Below are 17146 nucleotides of genomic sequence, written 5' to 3'. Positions count from 1 at the left end.
GAGCTAAATTCATTAAATTGTCTGATAATCTTTAAAATAAATTTAAGTTTTTTATCTTCTATGTTTTGGGAACACTGATGTGTTCATAAGTTATAGGTGCATGCGCTCAGGTAATAATTACACTTATCAGACCTCTCCAGGCACTACAAACAAGATGGCTCAATTCTGGTTTTAGCATTATTAGGATCCCCAAATTGACATAATTGTTTTCTATTGTAGAGCTGCAAGCCATAACTAGCCTTTTATGAAATTAACACTTGATAGGTGATCTCATCTCACAAAAAGGAAAAAAAAATGAGACAGTGTGAACCTCAAAGGGATGGTTTTGAAAAACTCATAAGCCCATTGCAGCAAATGCAAGTGATAAAATGCCTTGTTGCATCTTGAGAAAATGTTTTTCACTCTTCATTTAAAGCAAAAGTTGATTTTACAAATATATGCATATGCCTGCAGCAGGATTACAAGGATTCCCCAAGGTGATGCAATTTTATTAATTTGTCAAGCAAACTGTAATTCTGCAGGATACTGCACTGCAGCCCAACACCCTACCCCAAACTACACAACAAAAAGCCACAAACAGACACATAGACACATTTGCGGAGGAAGTGGAAAATGAGCTTTTACGAACCGACATTGGAAAAATGATAAAAATTTCTCTGACTGTGCCGTTTACCTGCTAGAAATCAATATCACAATAACGGAGAGTGAACATAATGTATAATATGGTTGAAAACAAATTGTAAATACCCATAAATGCTTTTTTATAGGCATGACCATTACTGAGAAAATGGAAATTATATTTGTGCATAATAAAAAAGCATTACCACAGAACGCACAATTCCATTTCAGGCTGACCCACAATGTTTCAATCAGCACTTTAGAACCAGCATTCATTACTTACAACTACTGTATGCTTTTAAAGAGATATTGAATGCCTAATTATAAATAGGTGGTTAGAACAAATTCAGAAAACAAGCAATTTTTTTAGGTCATTAATGCAGATACTGTAGTGCCCAAAGAACCAGTTTGATGGTAGAAATAGTTAGAAAGTGGTGATTTAGATCAAATTAGCAGTTGTCACAATTTCCATAACCATGTTCACAGGCCATGGGCGTCAGACGGATCAAACCATCACCCGACTCTCCTCTTTAAACACAAATTTAAGGATGTGATCACTCAGTGCTAATCTATTCCTCTGCATGCAGGGGGAGGAAAATATCCAACTAAGATCTTAAAAAAAGGCAGCAGCTGTACACAGCAGAGTACTGATGCCAGTGGCTTTCCTGGGTATCACCTAGGAAGATGAAAAGGGGACCAGTGTGGCTGAGACTAGAGATGACATTTCTTCTCTGGGTGATTATAAGCACAGACTCCTTCCCCAGTCATCCACTACCCACATCCCCTGCGTGGCTTCTGCCACTCTCATCCATCCAATCCACTCCATTTCTCTGTGGTGGAGAAAGTGCGCCCTGCAATCCAGCTGAAAGACACCATCTGTTTTGACTTTTCTGCGACAAACAGAAGAATGAATCAGATTGGAAATGTGAAATTGAAATCCTAAATGAACTGAACATTTCTTCTGTTTGAGGAAAAAATGTACTGCTACTGCGGCACTGCCACCTCCATAGAAATGTCCAGGAGCAGCAACTTTTCAAGTGTAACCCATAATAAATGCACATTGGACACCTATGATAAATGGAGAACACAGAGTGCAAGCTAACCCAACCGTGTCAAGACAGCTTAGCTGATGCACTACAATAAGGACAAGTTTTTTCAGCTTTTCTTTTATAGCCAAGTAATTACTGATTGATCCATTTTTAAAACTCCTTGGTTTTAAAGACCCAAGCCCAAATATCTTACTTCACTAGTCCACTGAATCAACGTTAGCTCTGATGAGCTCTGACATTGCTAAATCCCTCCATGCAGCCCCATTCAAGCATCCCTGGGGCTTTCTTTGTTCTAGGATAAAAAGTAAATGTTCCAATCTTCTCACCTCACGCTGTTAACAACACCCTGCAGGCATGTGATGGCTGTTTTTAAGGATCTTCTGGTCATCACGAGTGGATGAAACTGACATCATGACAGGATATCTTCGCTAACAGTACAGAAAAAGAGCCGTTAAAAAAAGGCTTATGAATGCATCCACACCCGTTCGACGAGTCCTCTGCAGAGGATTCCGCACTTCAAAGAGGTGCACATGGTAATCTGCTTTAAATGGATGTTTTGGACCTCTATCATAGCTAGATCATCATCTGAGCCGACTTAAACCATGGCTGAAAAAACAATGCTAATAGTGGATAATTATCAGCTTTTACTCCGTCTGCAGTAGCTGCTCTATTCCCTCTCCCATCACACACAGAGGCTGGTGAATAAACACAATGGCATGAATAAATAATGACCCCACAATCCTCTTAAGGTCCCCGAATAGTGAGGGGAAAAAAGACAAAAGTTTACTTTTGGTGTTTGAGAGCAAGCGGAGCCTGAAATTGTAAGCGACTCATTAGGGCTACATGTGGCTTGCCTGGGGCCTTGCTGAACAAAGATGGCACCATCCCCATCCTGTCATTCCTCAGCGCACTTTAGGCCTGGCCTAATAAAATTCTAAAGTATACCCATAAGAAACAGCTACATTCCATATAAAAGACAATAAAGAGCTTAAGCACTGCCTAAAACAAAAATGAAAACCTCCATGTTTCCCAAACTTTCCTCTAGAATCACAATGTCAGCTGTACTGAGAAGGCCACCTGTGTTTGATAGCTATGTTTTGTATAAACAACATGCTGGCTTTATGCTAAAGGAGCAAACTTCTGTCAAAACATTATTTCTTCCGTTCATCACGCTCTCCAGATAGCTTATATAAAAGCCCACTGTTTTTCATTTCAGACAGATAAAGTGTTAAAGAATTGATTTGTATGTGCCTCCCAGCACTCACTGAGTGCATGACAGTTCAAAGGGTTATCTAAAATACATGCTGTCAAGAGGCTTGTGTTTCTAAGTGCTTATATAATTCATACCACGGTACAACTAAAGCCACAGAGAGATTGAGACATGGCAAATAAGATGTGTGTTTAATAGAAGTATAGTTGAACAAGTATGTAATTGTAAGATAAGGCTGGTTGCATCACTTGGATAGAGAATCTTGATCTAGTATTGGCAACCATTTAGGTGCGTCTCTTAAATCTCTTTCCTGAAACAAATTCTAAGTATGCATTCAGCACAGTGGTAGTGGTAAGAATATAATAACATATTATCACATGCAGATACAAAACACCTTTTTGCGGAGCATAATTGTAAGAGACTTTCCGCAGAATGAGGTAAGCCAATTTCAATTTCTACTGAGGCGATAAACAGAAATTAAGTTGCCTGGGGTAGATGGAGTTTTAGCAACTGGAAATGGGAAACAACATTAAAACACAACCTGAACTTAAGCCCTTTGAAACCACAGCAAACTGGCTTTCAAAGACATGGGCAATGAGCAATTTAACAAGAAATGGCTAAAAAAAAAAAAAAAAAAACTTTAAGAAAGTACTAAAAATATGTATTTTTTCCCATATCATAATTGTAAACATATAATTATAGGAATTCTAAATATATTTTTCTTGACATTTTTCTTATAATATCTTCCCCACTGCTAATTTTCAAGTCATTTTCTTGTCAACCTATTTCCATGTTTTCAAAAGAAATCAAGTCCATTTTCTCAAGTGTCAGAGGTTTAAATGTGTTTGAAAGGCATCCGAAGGCAGCCAAACAAAAATAATGTCGGTCCAGGTTCTAAAGGGTTAATACCCTGTCAAACCAGTTGTAAATCAAAACTTGACTTCCAAATATAATAAGATTTTTTTTTCCAATGCTGAATAATGGACATTATCTCTTTAACATGTTAATTTCACTAACTCTAGTCAGGAGCACCAATAGACTTGGTGCTCTAATGTGAAACAATACATTGTATTAGTGTCTGCACAGATATCCCTAATGTCAGTCAATCCTGTTCATCAATCTGTGTTCATCTTTGCATTTGTTTTAAATGTTGTTGTACTCTGAATGTCCTGAGCTGATCTGCAGAATCAGGATTGAGGCCGATCAATTCTTAATTGATCAGTAGCAGCTGTATGAAGCCTGATCCATTTTCAATCTTTTGTTTATTGCACTCTGGTAGTGGGTTGCATTGTTACCCACATTATGTTGTCACTTAGTTGTTTTTTTACCCACTGCATCTTTTTAAAATGCATTTTCATGAATGCTTAAAAATGAAAGATGGCTGCGTACCAGAGACTAATTAACGTTGGTATCTTGTCACGAAAGACATCCTTTAACACGTCTCTTGGATGTGTGCAGTGAGAACAAGGCAGAAGGGTGCATAATAATTCTTATTTTATCCCCCTTTTATTTTTTTCATATTAAATTTTAATTGTGCTTTTCATGTTTTATTACATGTTTTTCATATCTTGTTTGCACTCATAAATACAACATGTAATACCTCTGCTTTATTGTCCTGTATACACAGGGCGTCCATCTGAGAGTCAACAACTCTCACTGGACCACCCTGCACAAATAAAGGCTCACCGGATGAATGAAAAAAAAATCCTGGCCAAGCAGCATTTTGTGACCCTTAATTAAATTACCTTTTATAGCTACGCAATTGCGACTTTTCAAGTTTGAACTAAAATGCATCATCACACAGAGTGCAGGGCTGGATTGAGTTAGGAGGCCCTTCCTCTTCTTCATTGCTGCATCTCTACTGTCTGTCTAACAATATTGACATCAAGAGGACGATGCAATCTATTACAAGGGTGGAGACTGAGTACAATTAAAAAACCACAACAATTAAGGTCTAACCCAGGATCGAAAGTGTGGAGCATCCAATTAGTGAGGTACACTGAACAAGCTGTAAGCCTCTTGCTGGGTGAAATATACAGAGATAATTATTAAAACTTTCACAAAGTCAGAATTTTGTCTAAACATTAGGGAAATCAGGGACATCAGGGACATCTGTCAGACTTGAAAACAAATCATTTTAATGCCATTTAACAATATAAACAAAGATAATTAAAAAAAGAATGGTCTTTGGTCATCACTCTCCGGGTTAATCTCTTCAAAAGCCTTGTATATTGTTACTTCAGTCATGCACCAGTCTTATGTTAGAGGGTCATATAGCCAATGTGTGTTTTTAATGTAACTGCGTATCAGGCAGCTGACTGACAGTCAGTCAATTTATTCTCCTGAATCATGTTGTCTAACTCGACATTTTAAAAACAACTGCCTCAGGATGCCATCGGTGTGGAAATGTTTCTGGCTGTCCTGGACTTCCTACTGGCATGAAGTGGACAGCTAAAACTGTTACATATCCAGCCGACTGTAAACCACTATTAATGCTCAGCTAGTAATAAGTCAGTCTAAATTGTCTAAATAGCTCAAAGTGCACCTGTGCCAAAATGTGGAAACTCACACAGTGCAGGCATTGAGGTTTGAAGACAGAGAGAATGCAGCTCTGGCGTGACCTGCTGCAGAAGCTGGCAATTCATACAGCTGAGATAAGACTAGTGTTTCCAGTGTGACAGCAGTACTTTAGGGGAACCACTGAAGGCAGAGGGGGAAAAAAAATCTAAAGCTTATGTCCCGAGCTATTTTCTTCAACATGCACAGGCTGTGAAATTTCACCATGCCTAGCTACTTTCACCGGGAGAGAAATAATCCAGCGAGAACCTGAGCTGTCCAGCACAACAAGGTTTTGGAATTGCAGGCTCTTTATGTGTATCTTAGTGTGCACTCCTGCTATACTTAAGTATGCTAATCTCATTTTGAATCATGCAGTGCTGACAAAACCCTGAGAACAAAAGCTGGAGTGTTGCAAATAATTAATCATATAGTTATGCTCACAGACGATCGTCTCAGTTATCACACAGACGATCTTCTATTCCACACAGTTCAAAGCTTTCAAGCTATTAAAAAAAGAAGCTTAAATGTTGCGCCATTACTGTCAAAGATACCTGTCATCTGCATCTTTTTCTGTTTTCATACTCACACTTTGATGTTATATACTGTGTGTAGGTTTTTCATTTTTAAATATTCTGCACGTGAATGTACTACAAATAAAGGTAATATGTACATGCATACATGCATTACATGCATTTATGTATGTTTTCACCTTAAATTACATGACAACAATACAATACAACAGTTCAAACATATACATTACCAGAGCTGGTGTTTACTGCTTAATGTTTTGCAAATCAAGCAAGCCTGCAACTTCTGCACCTGGATTTGTTTCACAGGCGGAAAACTTATCAGAGGTGACCGGTAATGAGATAAATCTCAGCATGGAAGTTTAATTATTTCTATCTCATACTAGGGCAACAGCACGTCATGATCTCTGCTTCCTCGTTCTCAATAACAACCGCTAATTGCTTTTACTTGAGATAACTGGTTGTTCAGAGCTATCTGGAATTTCATTGCAAGAGACTGATATACAATATTTAAAAACATCCAAAAATAGGGTTAGATAAGATAGTTAATATGTGACAAGGTGAGACAAGATAAAACAAGACAAGATGGTTCTTTTTGTAGTGTATGCTCAATAGAGTAGGGTATAACAGAAAAAAAAAATAAAGACAGGAGCATGACTAAATTGCATTTGAGGACCAATTGCACTTTTTGTGGTCAGAGTGCTGGCTGTTTACCTAACTGAAAATAACTGCATTACACAACACTTTATGAATATGAGTAGAGCGACGTTCATATGCCAACTATTATTTAGGTTTGTGAAAAGTCAGATTACATTGTAGAAGGTGTGTAATATTCTATTTTTCCAATTTAAACAAAAACATGTCAACTTAGAAATGATATTTAATGTAGGTTGATTGAATTTGGCGGATATCTGATCTGTTTAATAAGATCAGCGCAATACAAATTCAGAATATTGAATCCAGAAGGCAGAAGGAGTATTCCCTGAAACCAGCATAAATATAACATGAGCACAGATAATTGACTTTGTGTTAACTGAATCTTGCTAAGAGAGGGACAGAAGTTGTGAGACTGGGTTAGGATGATCCTCCATGGAGGAGGGCTCATCTTGCTCCATGTCGTGCTTTGAGCTGCAGTGAGGCCCCTGAGCCTTGGTGGTAAGATGGGCCCTGATGTGCTGTTGGTTTAGACTGTCAGAGGCACTGGCAGGGAGTGGGTATGCAACTCCACAGATAACAGACCAAAACTGTCCACAAGGGCCTCTAAAACCCAGCAAATTAGCCTGCAAATGAGCCAGAGAATATCTCTACTAATCCATGATCTGAGCGGAGACTCTGCCAAAAAGTAAACAAATAAATAACTTCACAAGAAATACTGAGGGAGGAAATAACCACGGCCGTGAGCTGGGAAACCACTAGTGATTTCTTTGAAGCATCATTTCGCCTGATACTCTGCTGCTACGATGCCTGTGACCGTTTCAGAACAAGCTTCCATGTTGTGCTCAATGTGGATACAGCAAAATTACAGACCTCGATATAACAGAAAACACTGTTCCCTGCAGCAAATGATCACAGTTTCTGTGTCTCTATCATAGATGCCAAAAGGCAATGATGCATAAAAATTCCAATGTTTAACAAAAGGAGATTATATTTGTGTCTACAGGAAAACTGATGTAATTACCAATCCTAACTGTAGAAATGGTATAAATTTTTCTGTGGTTAAAATACAATGTTCAATACAAATTTGTCATTTATTTTATAACAAAGCAAACACAAAATATGTTGGTCAAAGAAAAGCAATTACTGTCTGTAATATAGCTTTTACTTTTTTATTTTCTTTGATCTTGATTCTTTGAACAAGATTGTGACTTCTTTGAACCAGAATCCTGAAATTTTGGATATGGGAGTTTTTTTTTTTTTTTGGAAAGCAGCACTAGAAACTGGATAAAATTGACTGTAAAAAAAGACAACCTTAAAAAATTAAATCAATATTTTAACCAAAATCTACTTAAAGCTAGTTTAAGAAAAATAGGTAAATAAAAGCCTTTTTTTATTGGTAACTGGTTTACATCCTTTTGTCATTCCTGTTGTCACATTAAGATTTTGCTACCTGCAGCATTTACAGTTACGGACGAGCAGATAAAGGTTGATGTTACCTTAATTAATGACATTAAATATGACTGATCTTACAGAATATTCTGCAGCACACAGATGATATACAATCCAGTACTGTGATCAACAGTAAAACCCTGCAGAGCCAGTAAAAACAATCGCTCCATATACTCTCTTGAAACATTCAGTGTAAGCCATCACACTCAAAACATGTCATTTAATTTCATGATTTTTTTAATTTAATGTGCACACAGTTATAGCCCACCAGAATGCAAATCAATTTCCATTTTTTCATGAATGTGTGATTATTTCATTTACTTAAATAAGACCATCACATCGAACACTAAATGCTGCTGTATAAAAACAACAATGACTAAGACAAGAAAGGCTTTAGTGACCATATCAAATACATTATTTAAACAAAAAAGACCAATAACATGCTTGTTGTTTTGCATGGATTGGGAATTTTCTTCAACTGCATTTCAAACGAAAAACAAGGAGGCCTGATAACAATAATGCTCTCACATATCGTAATTGATTTTTTTGTCCAAGTCCTCACATTAGAACTGTTTAGTCCTTATTTGTTCTGCACATGTGCCTTGTCAAGTGTGTGTGTGTGTGTGTGTGTGTGTGTGTGTGTGCGTGTGCGTGTGTGTGTGTGTGTGTGTGTGTGTGTGTGTGCGTGCACGCGCATGCAAACATGCTTCTTCTAATCCAAGGTCACAAAAAGAAACCCCATCTCTGTGGTCCTACCACACTGCTGTAAAACATGCCCTAATGAATCCAGACCTGTAATACAGGAAATGTCTTGTCTAATTGGAAGTCTGATTTCACTTCACCCCACAGGCTCCTGCGAAGCTCCGGGAATCAGTTCAAAGATAAAACACGTCTTAAATGTGGAGTGTGCATCAAAGACATTAACATATTCACTTCAGGAGGGTGTGGCCATCAGCACTGGTATTTCAGTATGCACAATCTACGAGGTGCAAGATTAAGGTGCACAGTGGTTCAAAGTGTAAAAATACTGCTTGTTCTGTGGTTACTTTCAGGAATCACTAGAGTCATTATGCAGAGGGTACATTTCCAAAGTGATTCATTATTTTCATTCATCTGTCGTTACTCCTCTGAGCTCCAGTGAATAATGATCAGAGACACAAAACAAAACTTGTTCATTTAAACATTTCAACATGAATGTTTGTGTGACTTTTGCAAACTCCAGTTTTACTTTGCCTGGGTCTTTTTTTGGAAAAATACAACACTGCATGTAACCAATGAAAAAATGGACCATTGATATAATTCAGTTCTTTATAATAAATACATTGAACAATCACCCTCAAGCTCAGCAGGTGCTTTTTGTGCAAAGAAAATGTGGCTCGGGCCTAGAATAATAAGAACTGAACAAACCTTCTTTCAATCACTATCAACATGGTAAGGGGACAGGCTGATGTACTCCCCGCTCAAGTTCAAATCTGCGAGAGATTTGCTTTTCAAAGCCCCTCAGTCTTTTGGGGCTGTGACATGTTTCTACCAGGAACACCTGTCCCTCATAGACAGTCTATGCAATGTTCAAAGATTCAGTAACTGAACGCCGCCCTGGAGCTCTTAACCTCAATCTTTCAACAGTTCAAAGTTTCTTCAGAGTCTCGAACCCTCCAACACGGATCTGATACAGGTAGCAAGGGAATAAATCTGCGTCACTGAGGACTTGGCACTTACTTCAATAGTTTTTATTCTGCATTCTGTTTCATAACTCAGTTAAGAAAATAAATAATAATTGTATTACTTCTTTTTTACCTCTAGTCTAAAAAGCAGTAGAGGTTCAAAGATTAAAGAATAGGAAAAAAAGAAATTGCAGTAGTAGTAGTTTATTTGTTTTAATTGAGTCTTGCTACGAGTAGTTATTCATAAACATTATTCATAATAGCAATTTTAGGATTTGTGTAATTATGTGCAAAGCAGACCAGCTTCATTACCATAATACAACCTGAATAATAGTAAGGCACTTAATATCTCAACATTAAAATCTAATGTTATCATCAGCAATGAAAAAAGCTGTAAACAAATCTTTATGGAAATGCAGAAAAAAGGCCATGCATGTGTAAATCCATATAAAAAAGACTTGACTTTTTATCTGACAACTCAACATCAATAAATATTACGTTTACCCACAGCTAAAAGCATGATCACATCAGCACATTAGCCATTATGTGCTTTGAAGGTAAAAATGCTGATTGATGACTTGTGTTTAATCATGCAGAACAAAAAACAGAATTGAATTAAGAGCCCCGACCATCATTCATCTTCAAGTCTCTTTTGCTTGCTACTTGAAATCATTAGTCAGTGAGGAGCCTAATAAGTGTGCTGTTACCAGTTTTGCTTGGTGTGTTAAAATGTAGCCACCTCATGTGAAATACAAGAAAAAGAATGGAGAAACTGAAGATTGTAAACTTCTAATTATGTCAACTGCAGGCTTGTAAAAAAAAAGATAGTACCAACACATTATGAGTAATAATCATTAAGTTCTCAACAAACCTCCTAAACAATGAACAGTGAAGGAATTCTCACCACTTGATGCTAATAAATCACCTGAAATCTGACACACTGACTGGATCTTTGAGGCCATTCTTTTTATGTTACCATAAACCCACTCAGCAGCTCACCTAAAGTGCAGCAGCAGCCAGAGATTCAACTGGCACTGAAATATAGAACACAACACAATGACCCTTGCATCATTCTTCTGGATATCTGAGAGAATTTCTGAATCAGGATTCAAATTTTATCGAGTATTTTTAAAACACAGATGGATTTGCGTCCGTCACTCAGTACATGCCACCCTGCCTGCTGTGTACACTCGTACACTTGCAAAGGCAATGTCTGCCATTAGGGCTGCTAATTTTACATTATTGGATGTTTATGCGCCAGGAGTGGTAGCAGTAGCAGTAGTATAGCTACTAAAGTGCAGATTTTGTTGTTGCTAACACAGAAGACAGTCAAGGCTGTATTCTGTTGAAATTTGAATTAATCTGACAAAAATAAAAGTCGGTTCATTGATTTCAGAAGTGTGAGGAGATCTTAACACCTACCTCCACTAGCTATGTGCTGCATGAAATCAAAATGCAGCTGAAAGGTTGTGGAGAGGCTTTCACAAGAACATTTCACTGGAGTTCCTAGAGGCTTTGCCCTGAAGCGATGCCTACAGGTACCAGGATTTGAGTAATGAGCAATAATGAAAAATAATCTAACTCCAAAAACTAAATATCACAGTCCTACACTGTATGATTTTCTGCCATTCACTGGCATAAAAAATCCATTAATAAAAAAAACACTATTTAAATTTAACAAATCTGCTCTGAATAATAATACTATGCAGAAAGATAAACTGCATCGCTAAATTGCACTTTAGTAAGATCAAGGCTTGGCTATATATATATATATATATATCTCCTTAATCAATATAGAACAGATCTCCCAGGAGGATGGAGTACGGGAAAGCCAAATCAGTACACAACTAACCACCCACTGGAACTAATTACATTTTGTCTGTAGAAAAATCCCAGTGTCAGTCACACAAGCTCTTTTTCTGTCAACAGGAACTGTGTAGGCCTTAGCTGCATTATTTTTCTCCGCAGGTTATGGAGCGCATGAATAACAAACGCCCCTCAGCAAGCTTTTGTAGCTATCTCCACTGCTGGTTCTCATGGTTACAGAGAGGTAATAGTCTCACCATGACAGTGGGGGAAAGTTGGGATTAGAGCACACATCTGGATAAGCTGTAATGGGGTAAAGCCCAAGAACAGCAGCCCTCTCCCAAACCCAGCATGCCGGGCTGGCCTCCTCGCTGTTCAGCCTCTGTAGGATGTGAAATGACTCAGCAGTCGCTGCCTGCTGGAAGTGTCCTCAAGGGGCTCCCTAGGGACTAGAGACATGCTGAGCATGAGACACACACATACCTGTACACACTGCATGAATGCACTTTAAACGCTAACCAACCCGTACATGGTTGTAGCTGTCTGTGGGGACATAGCTTGGGAAAAGAAAGGGTAGCCAGTTCAAGTCCAGCACAGATTAGTCAGTACGGGGGTTGTGGACTGGTAGCTGGAAAGGTGCCAGTTTACCTCCTGGACAATGACAAGGTGCCCTTGAGCAAGGCACTGAACCCCGAACTGCTCTGGGTGCTGTGCTTTGCTGCAGCCCCATCACTCTGACATCTGTCCACACGCATGCATATATCCTGTGTGTGCATCTTGTCAGGCCTGCATGCAACTGCAAAAAATAACATAAGAGTGAAAATAATACATTTCCCCCAGAAACTGTATAAAACATTAGAAGTTGCTAACATGAAGTCACCCATTTGTGGACTACCATTCAGAAGCCTTGAGTTCGGATTTTGGGCCGTCGTCATCTTGATTTTTTGGAGCCAGAAGTGACCATTTTTGGCAGTGAGGGGTGGATCTCACTAATAAGACCCTTTTACACTGCCTGTTAAAGGTGGGAATATAGCACTGTTATGCCACATTGGCATTATGTATATAAAGTACAGCTTTGCCTTTACCACAACAGGAGGTGGTAACAGTTCGGAAACTGTGTCTTTATAAACAGTACAGCCTGCAGGATGGGATCATGGGCAGAACGGGTGTGACTTTTTTATAACGTGTTGTCTGTGTGAACCACTGTGGGAGATTTAAAAAGTAGCTAGTGGCACTTAGCTGGTAACTCAAAAGAGAACAGCCACAGTTGTCATAAATGTTGAAATTAGCTATAGAGACCAAAACCGTTTATTGCACCAGGCTATAAACATGTTTATTTCTGCTGTAAAGTTGGCCAGTCTCAAGTGGCCATTAAAAGAACTGCAGTTTTTGGCACTTCCACATTGGCTTCATTTTTCAGCCTCACAGGTTTTCACTTGGTTTACCCAGACAGACTAATAAAATACTTGTTAGTATCATCATTTTGGGCAGCGCATCCAGATATCTATACATCTCAGCAAACATACACACTTTAACAATTGGTGCTGGACATAATTACTTCCAAAACTCCAAAAATAAAAAAGTATACAATGCCCACGATTGAAGGTGATCAGTCTAGAGTAAAAACTTTGCAACTTAACATTTCAATTGTTATTTATCTATCACTGTAAAATTTTCCTGTAAAATTACAAACTGGAAGCTGTAGTTGCCATCATCCTACCATTATTTTACAGTCTCACTATCGTATTTACTTCAACACTATATTAGCATTAGATATATTACAGTACAGTAGAATGTGAGGTTTACAGTGTAAAACTATAGCTCACCTGCATGTGGCTTTTGTCCCTCCATTAGACATACTTTTAGTAAAATGAATTATACTGCATAATGCCATAAAATTGTTCAGCAGCCTGTTGTTCACGTTAACTGTTATGGCTCCCAAAAGCATCAAGATTTATGGTGTTTTACTGTATTTTGGAAAATGTACGTTACTGTTAGAATTTAGACGTATCTTTACAGCAATTTGGTACAGTATACCCAACATGTAGTAGGCTGCACTGAGAATCAAAGTAGCAACAAAATGTAATCAGAATATCACAACTGGAATAAATCTTTGTATATCATGTCATCACCAGCTATGGTTTTTATTCATGGTTTATATGGGAAGCCTCAGAATCACTTCACATCAAGAAAACCATTCCAAAATCACTATCGCTTATTTGCATGCATTAAAACCAGGGTCAAGTAAGTCACGTGTTAAGAGGGGGAGAACGGCCCAGCGGCTTGAATACATTAAAGCAGAGTAAATGGTTTGTTGATTTAAAGAGATTAGAGCACACACAAGCAAGCCTGCTCGATGGATTTTAATTAACTTGCCATATATAAATTGTATGTTATCAGGCATTACTGAATTAAATGTTGAATACAAGTGCTCTTTCTGCTTGGGCGAGTTGAATAAAAAGCTACTTAGAATCTCGATTGGGTCTCACAGATGTAGCATGATGCTGCAGCTACGGGTGCTTTGAATACATTCCAGCGTACCAACCCCTGAACAGCCATCCAAGGAGATTCTCTTTAATTATGTACAATACAGCCAAATTTCAAGTCCCCTGGCATCTCAGATGATCAAGCAGAGGGATGCCACTTTCTCTCCCTGAGTCATTCGGGCAAATGGATTCCACTTCCAAGAGTCATTTCTGTCAGTTATAATAAGAAGCTAATACATAATGTGACACACTCTGAAATGCAAAACTAGTCACAAGGTTCTCTGCAAGGCTGTGCAGGGGCAATTAGAATTTTGCCGCGAGGCCCTTGATGAGTTCCTCTATCTCTGAAGTATCCTGTGAGCGCTATCATAAATCTGCCGGTTAATATGCATGATTTAGGTTTGTGTTCGACTTTGCATAATGTGAAACAGAACTTAAAATTTCACCACGCAGAATCTCTGTGTCCAAAAAAAACCCTAGAAAATAATCCAATTTGGCAGAAACTTAGGTAAACAAATGCAAAGAGGAGTAGACATTATGGATACAAAAGGGCTATGTGGGTAAAGGAAACCTGTCTGCCAGGTACTGCCTCCACACTGTACTGAATCCACTCCAAGAGCTTTCTCTTTCAGTCTATAAACTATCCAAGCAATTAATAAGTTGTAACTGAGTTTACTGACAAATAAGCGCTTGGGGGCCGAGTTTAGTATCCAAATGGCATTTCTGCTTCTAAACAGAATTCTGCAATATCATGCCTTTCGCACACTAATCTACAGTTTGAGTGTATCTCCAGCAGAGCTGCTATTATCTTCTGGCATTTTCCGGCACTTGCCATGGTTCATAGTTACATATTCCCTGAGCTCAAGTGACCTTCTGAGCAAGCACACAAGCTCATCTGGACCCTTGGGGGAACACCAAGCCTCAGAAAGATTAATTCAGTACATATGGCTTCCCACTTTCTGGCACTGTTTTCACCAAGAAACCTGCCAAACCACTTCCTATCAAAGTCCACACACACACAGTGATTCACACACAGAAGCAAAAAAAAGGAAGAAAGCGAGAATAAAATGATCTGGGAATGATGAACAGCAGAGGTAATAGTGTTCCAAATTTCTGTCTAACACTGATATCGTCTTTTTTCCAAGGATGTTGGTTTTTAGCCAAATTCTGCAAAACGTGAACAGAGATCAGACTGTTCCAGTTTGGCTGACTGGGTGTCAAAATGTACTAAGACATTAAAAAGATAAAAAAAAGATGATCTTGCTGTAGCACAGATTCAAGTCAAGCAGTGTCAAAAACTAACAAAATCTAAACCAATATAATGATCATTTAGTCATCGACTGCACCACACACAACAGTCTAGCTTGTGTTTTTTGTTGTCTCAGAAACAAAGCATGTCATTCTGTTTCAGTCTATAGGAACATGCTTAAAAAATAAACACAGCTCTGTTCCACTTAGACATCTAAATCAAATCCACATGGAAAAAGAAATCAGATCTGATAAGGACAGTCAGAAAAAAAGTCAAAGAGAAAAGTGCCTTACCGTTTTCAGTGTTTTCGTGTTCAGTGTCAGTGAGAGTTAAATTGGAGTTCGCCCTGCTGGAGAGGCATGAGCTGCGGCCTGACTTTGTGTTGCTGCGGCCCCATAATCTGACTGCATGCTCTGGCGACATGATGCCGTCTGTCTCTGTGTCTGCATCTGAGCCCACACTGACTGAGTAGTCACGATGTGGCATCCCTAGGTCAGTCCTGTATGTGGCTACGTGGGTCGGGAGGGCCTCCCCAAAGCCAAGGTTTCGAAGGGAAAAGTCTGCCCCTGCAGCAAAACCAATAGATACAAACCTCTAATTAATTCAGCTACTAACTGTATCACTCAACAAACCAAATCCTTTACAGAAAAAAAAAAACAGCACCATCCTGACCTTCAGAGGTGCAGTAATTCTTTACAAGGTTCCCACATATTTTCATGAACAAAATTTAAACATTTTCCATCATTTTCATTTTTGAAGGACCCATATTTTTGTTTGCTTGCAAAACTTAGCTGGCATTTATTAAACATATCAGATTCACATATAATTCCAGCTATCAGGGAAACATGAAGGGACAGATTAAGCACACGAAGAGACTGATTAAATGTACAAGACGGTTAACAAAGCATCACACATCTAACGCATACAAGAGCTACGTTACCTAAGCTGCTATAGAAAATAAATTTGCCGTTATATAACGTAACATGGAAGGCTATCCACATAATACTGCTGTAAAATGGCATTACACACAACATATTTTTATTAATTTTTCATGAGTTTTCCTGATTTTGAAATGCTATGAATTTTCTGCAAGCAATAGTTGTGGAGCTACATTAAGATGTTGGTACATTAAGTATTTACAGTAGAGCCCCTATGGACAAGACTGTGTTGTGATTATGGTGTCTTTCAGTATGCTGCTTTCATCACAATTTATCTCAGCATCCTGATGTTGGATCTGAGTCTTGATCCTACCACGAGGAGTTACCAGTCAGAAATCCAATCAGAAACATATTAGGGCTTTACAGTTAATACAGTTGATATTTTGCATTTGTTCAACAGCATTTTTCAAATGCCATCTTTACAGCTTTTATGTTTTATTTGAAAACTTAGGACAGCTGTTTTCTAAATCCTCTCTCGTTAGTTCTCTACCAAGGTAATTAAAATTATCACTGCAAGTCAGGAGAGTTGTAAAGCAGTCCTTGGTGATTTGAGAATCTGTCTAGATTCTGAAACTCCTGAAAATGAATTAAATAGACCAATAATTTCAGACAAATACGGCTTTTGTTTTTTTTGAAACACCTAAAAGAAATGGCCTGTATCATTCTGATTAAAAATTCACTTTTTTTGTTTTAGGAAATTTCTGAAATTTCCTAAGCTTCAGCTGGATTTATGGCTACCTCGACAGTACCATCACATCTGATTTGAACTATGACGATCAATAATATAACTGAAAGAGCAGGTAAAGCTTTGCATGTTTGCCATGCAGTTTTTAACACTGGCATGGTAAATTCAATCCCTGGCCGCCTCTGTTAATAGTCAAACAATGTGGAGTGACCTCTACAGCAGCTGAATGTGAATTATCAGGAGACTCAT

The 17146-nt window shown here is 38.3% G+C and overlaps 1 protein-coding gene across 1 annotated transcript in view; it reads right to left on the bottom strand.

The window, feature by feature from the left end:
* Positions 1–17146, bottom strand: part of tenm4 (teneurin transmembrane protein 4) — a 195079-nt gene that overhangs the window by 133427 nt on the left and 44506 nt on the right. Inside the window, exon 3 of the mRNA XM_042486820.1 lies at positions 15568–15840. Within this exon, the coding sequence (XP_042342754.1) occupies positions 15568–15840 (273 nt within the window). The remainder of the gene's footprint in view (positions 1–15567; positions 15841–17146) is intronic.

This window comes from Plectropomus leopardus, chromosome 5, assembly GCF_008729295.1.
Source record: "Plectropomus leopardus isolate mb chromosome 5, YSFRI_Pleo_2.0, whole genome shotgun sequence".
In the NCBI taxonomy this organism is placed as follows: Eukaryota; Metazoa; Chordata; class Actinopteri; order Perciformes; family Serranidae; genus Plectropomus; species Plectropomus leopardus.
This window is presented reverse-complemented; position numbering and strand designations above follow the sequence as displayed.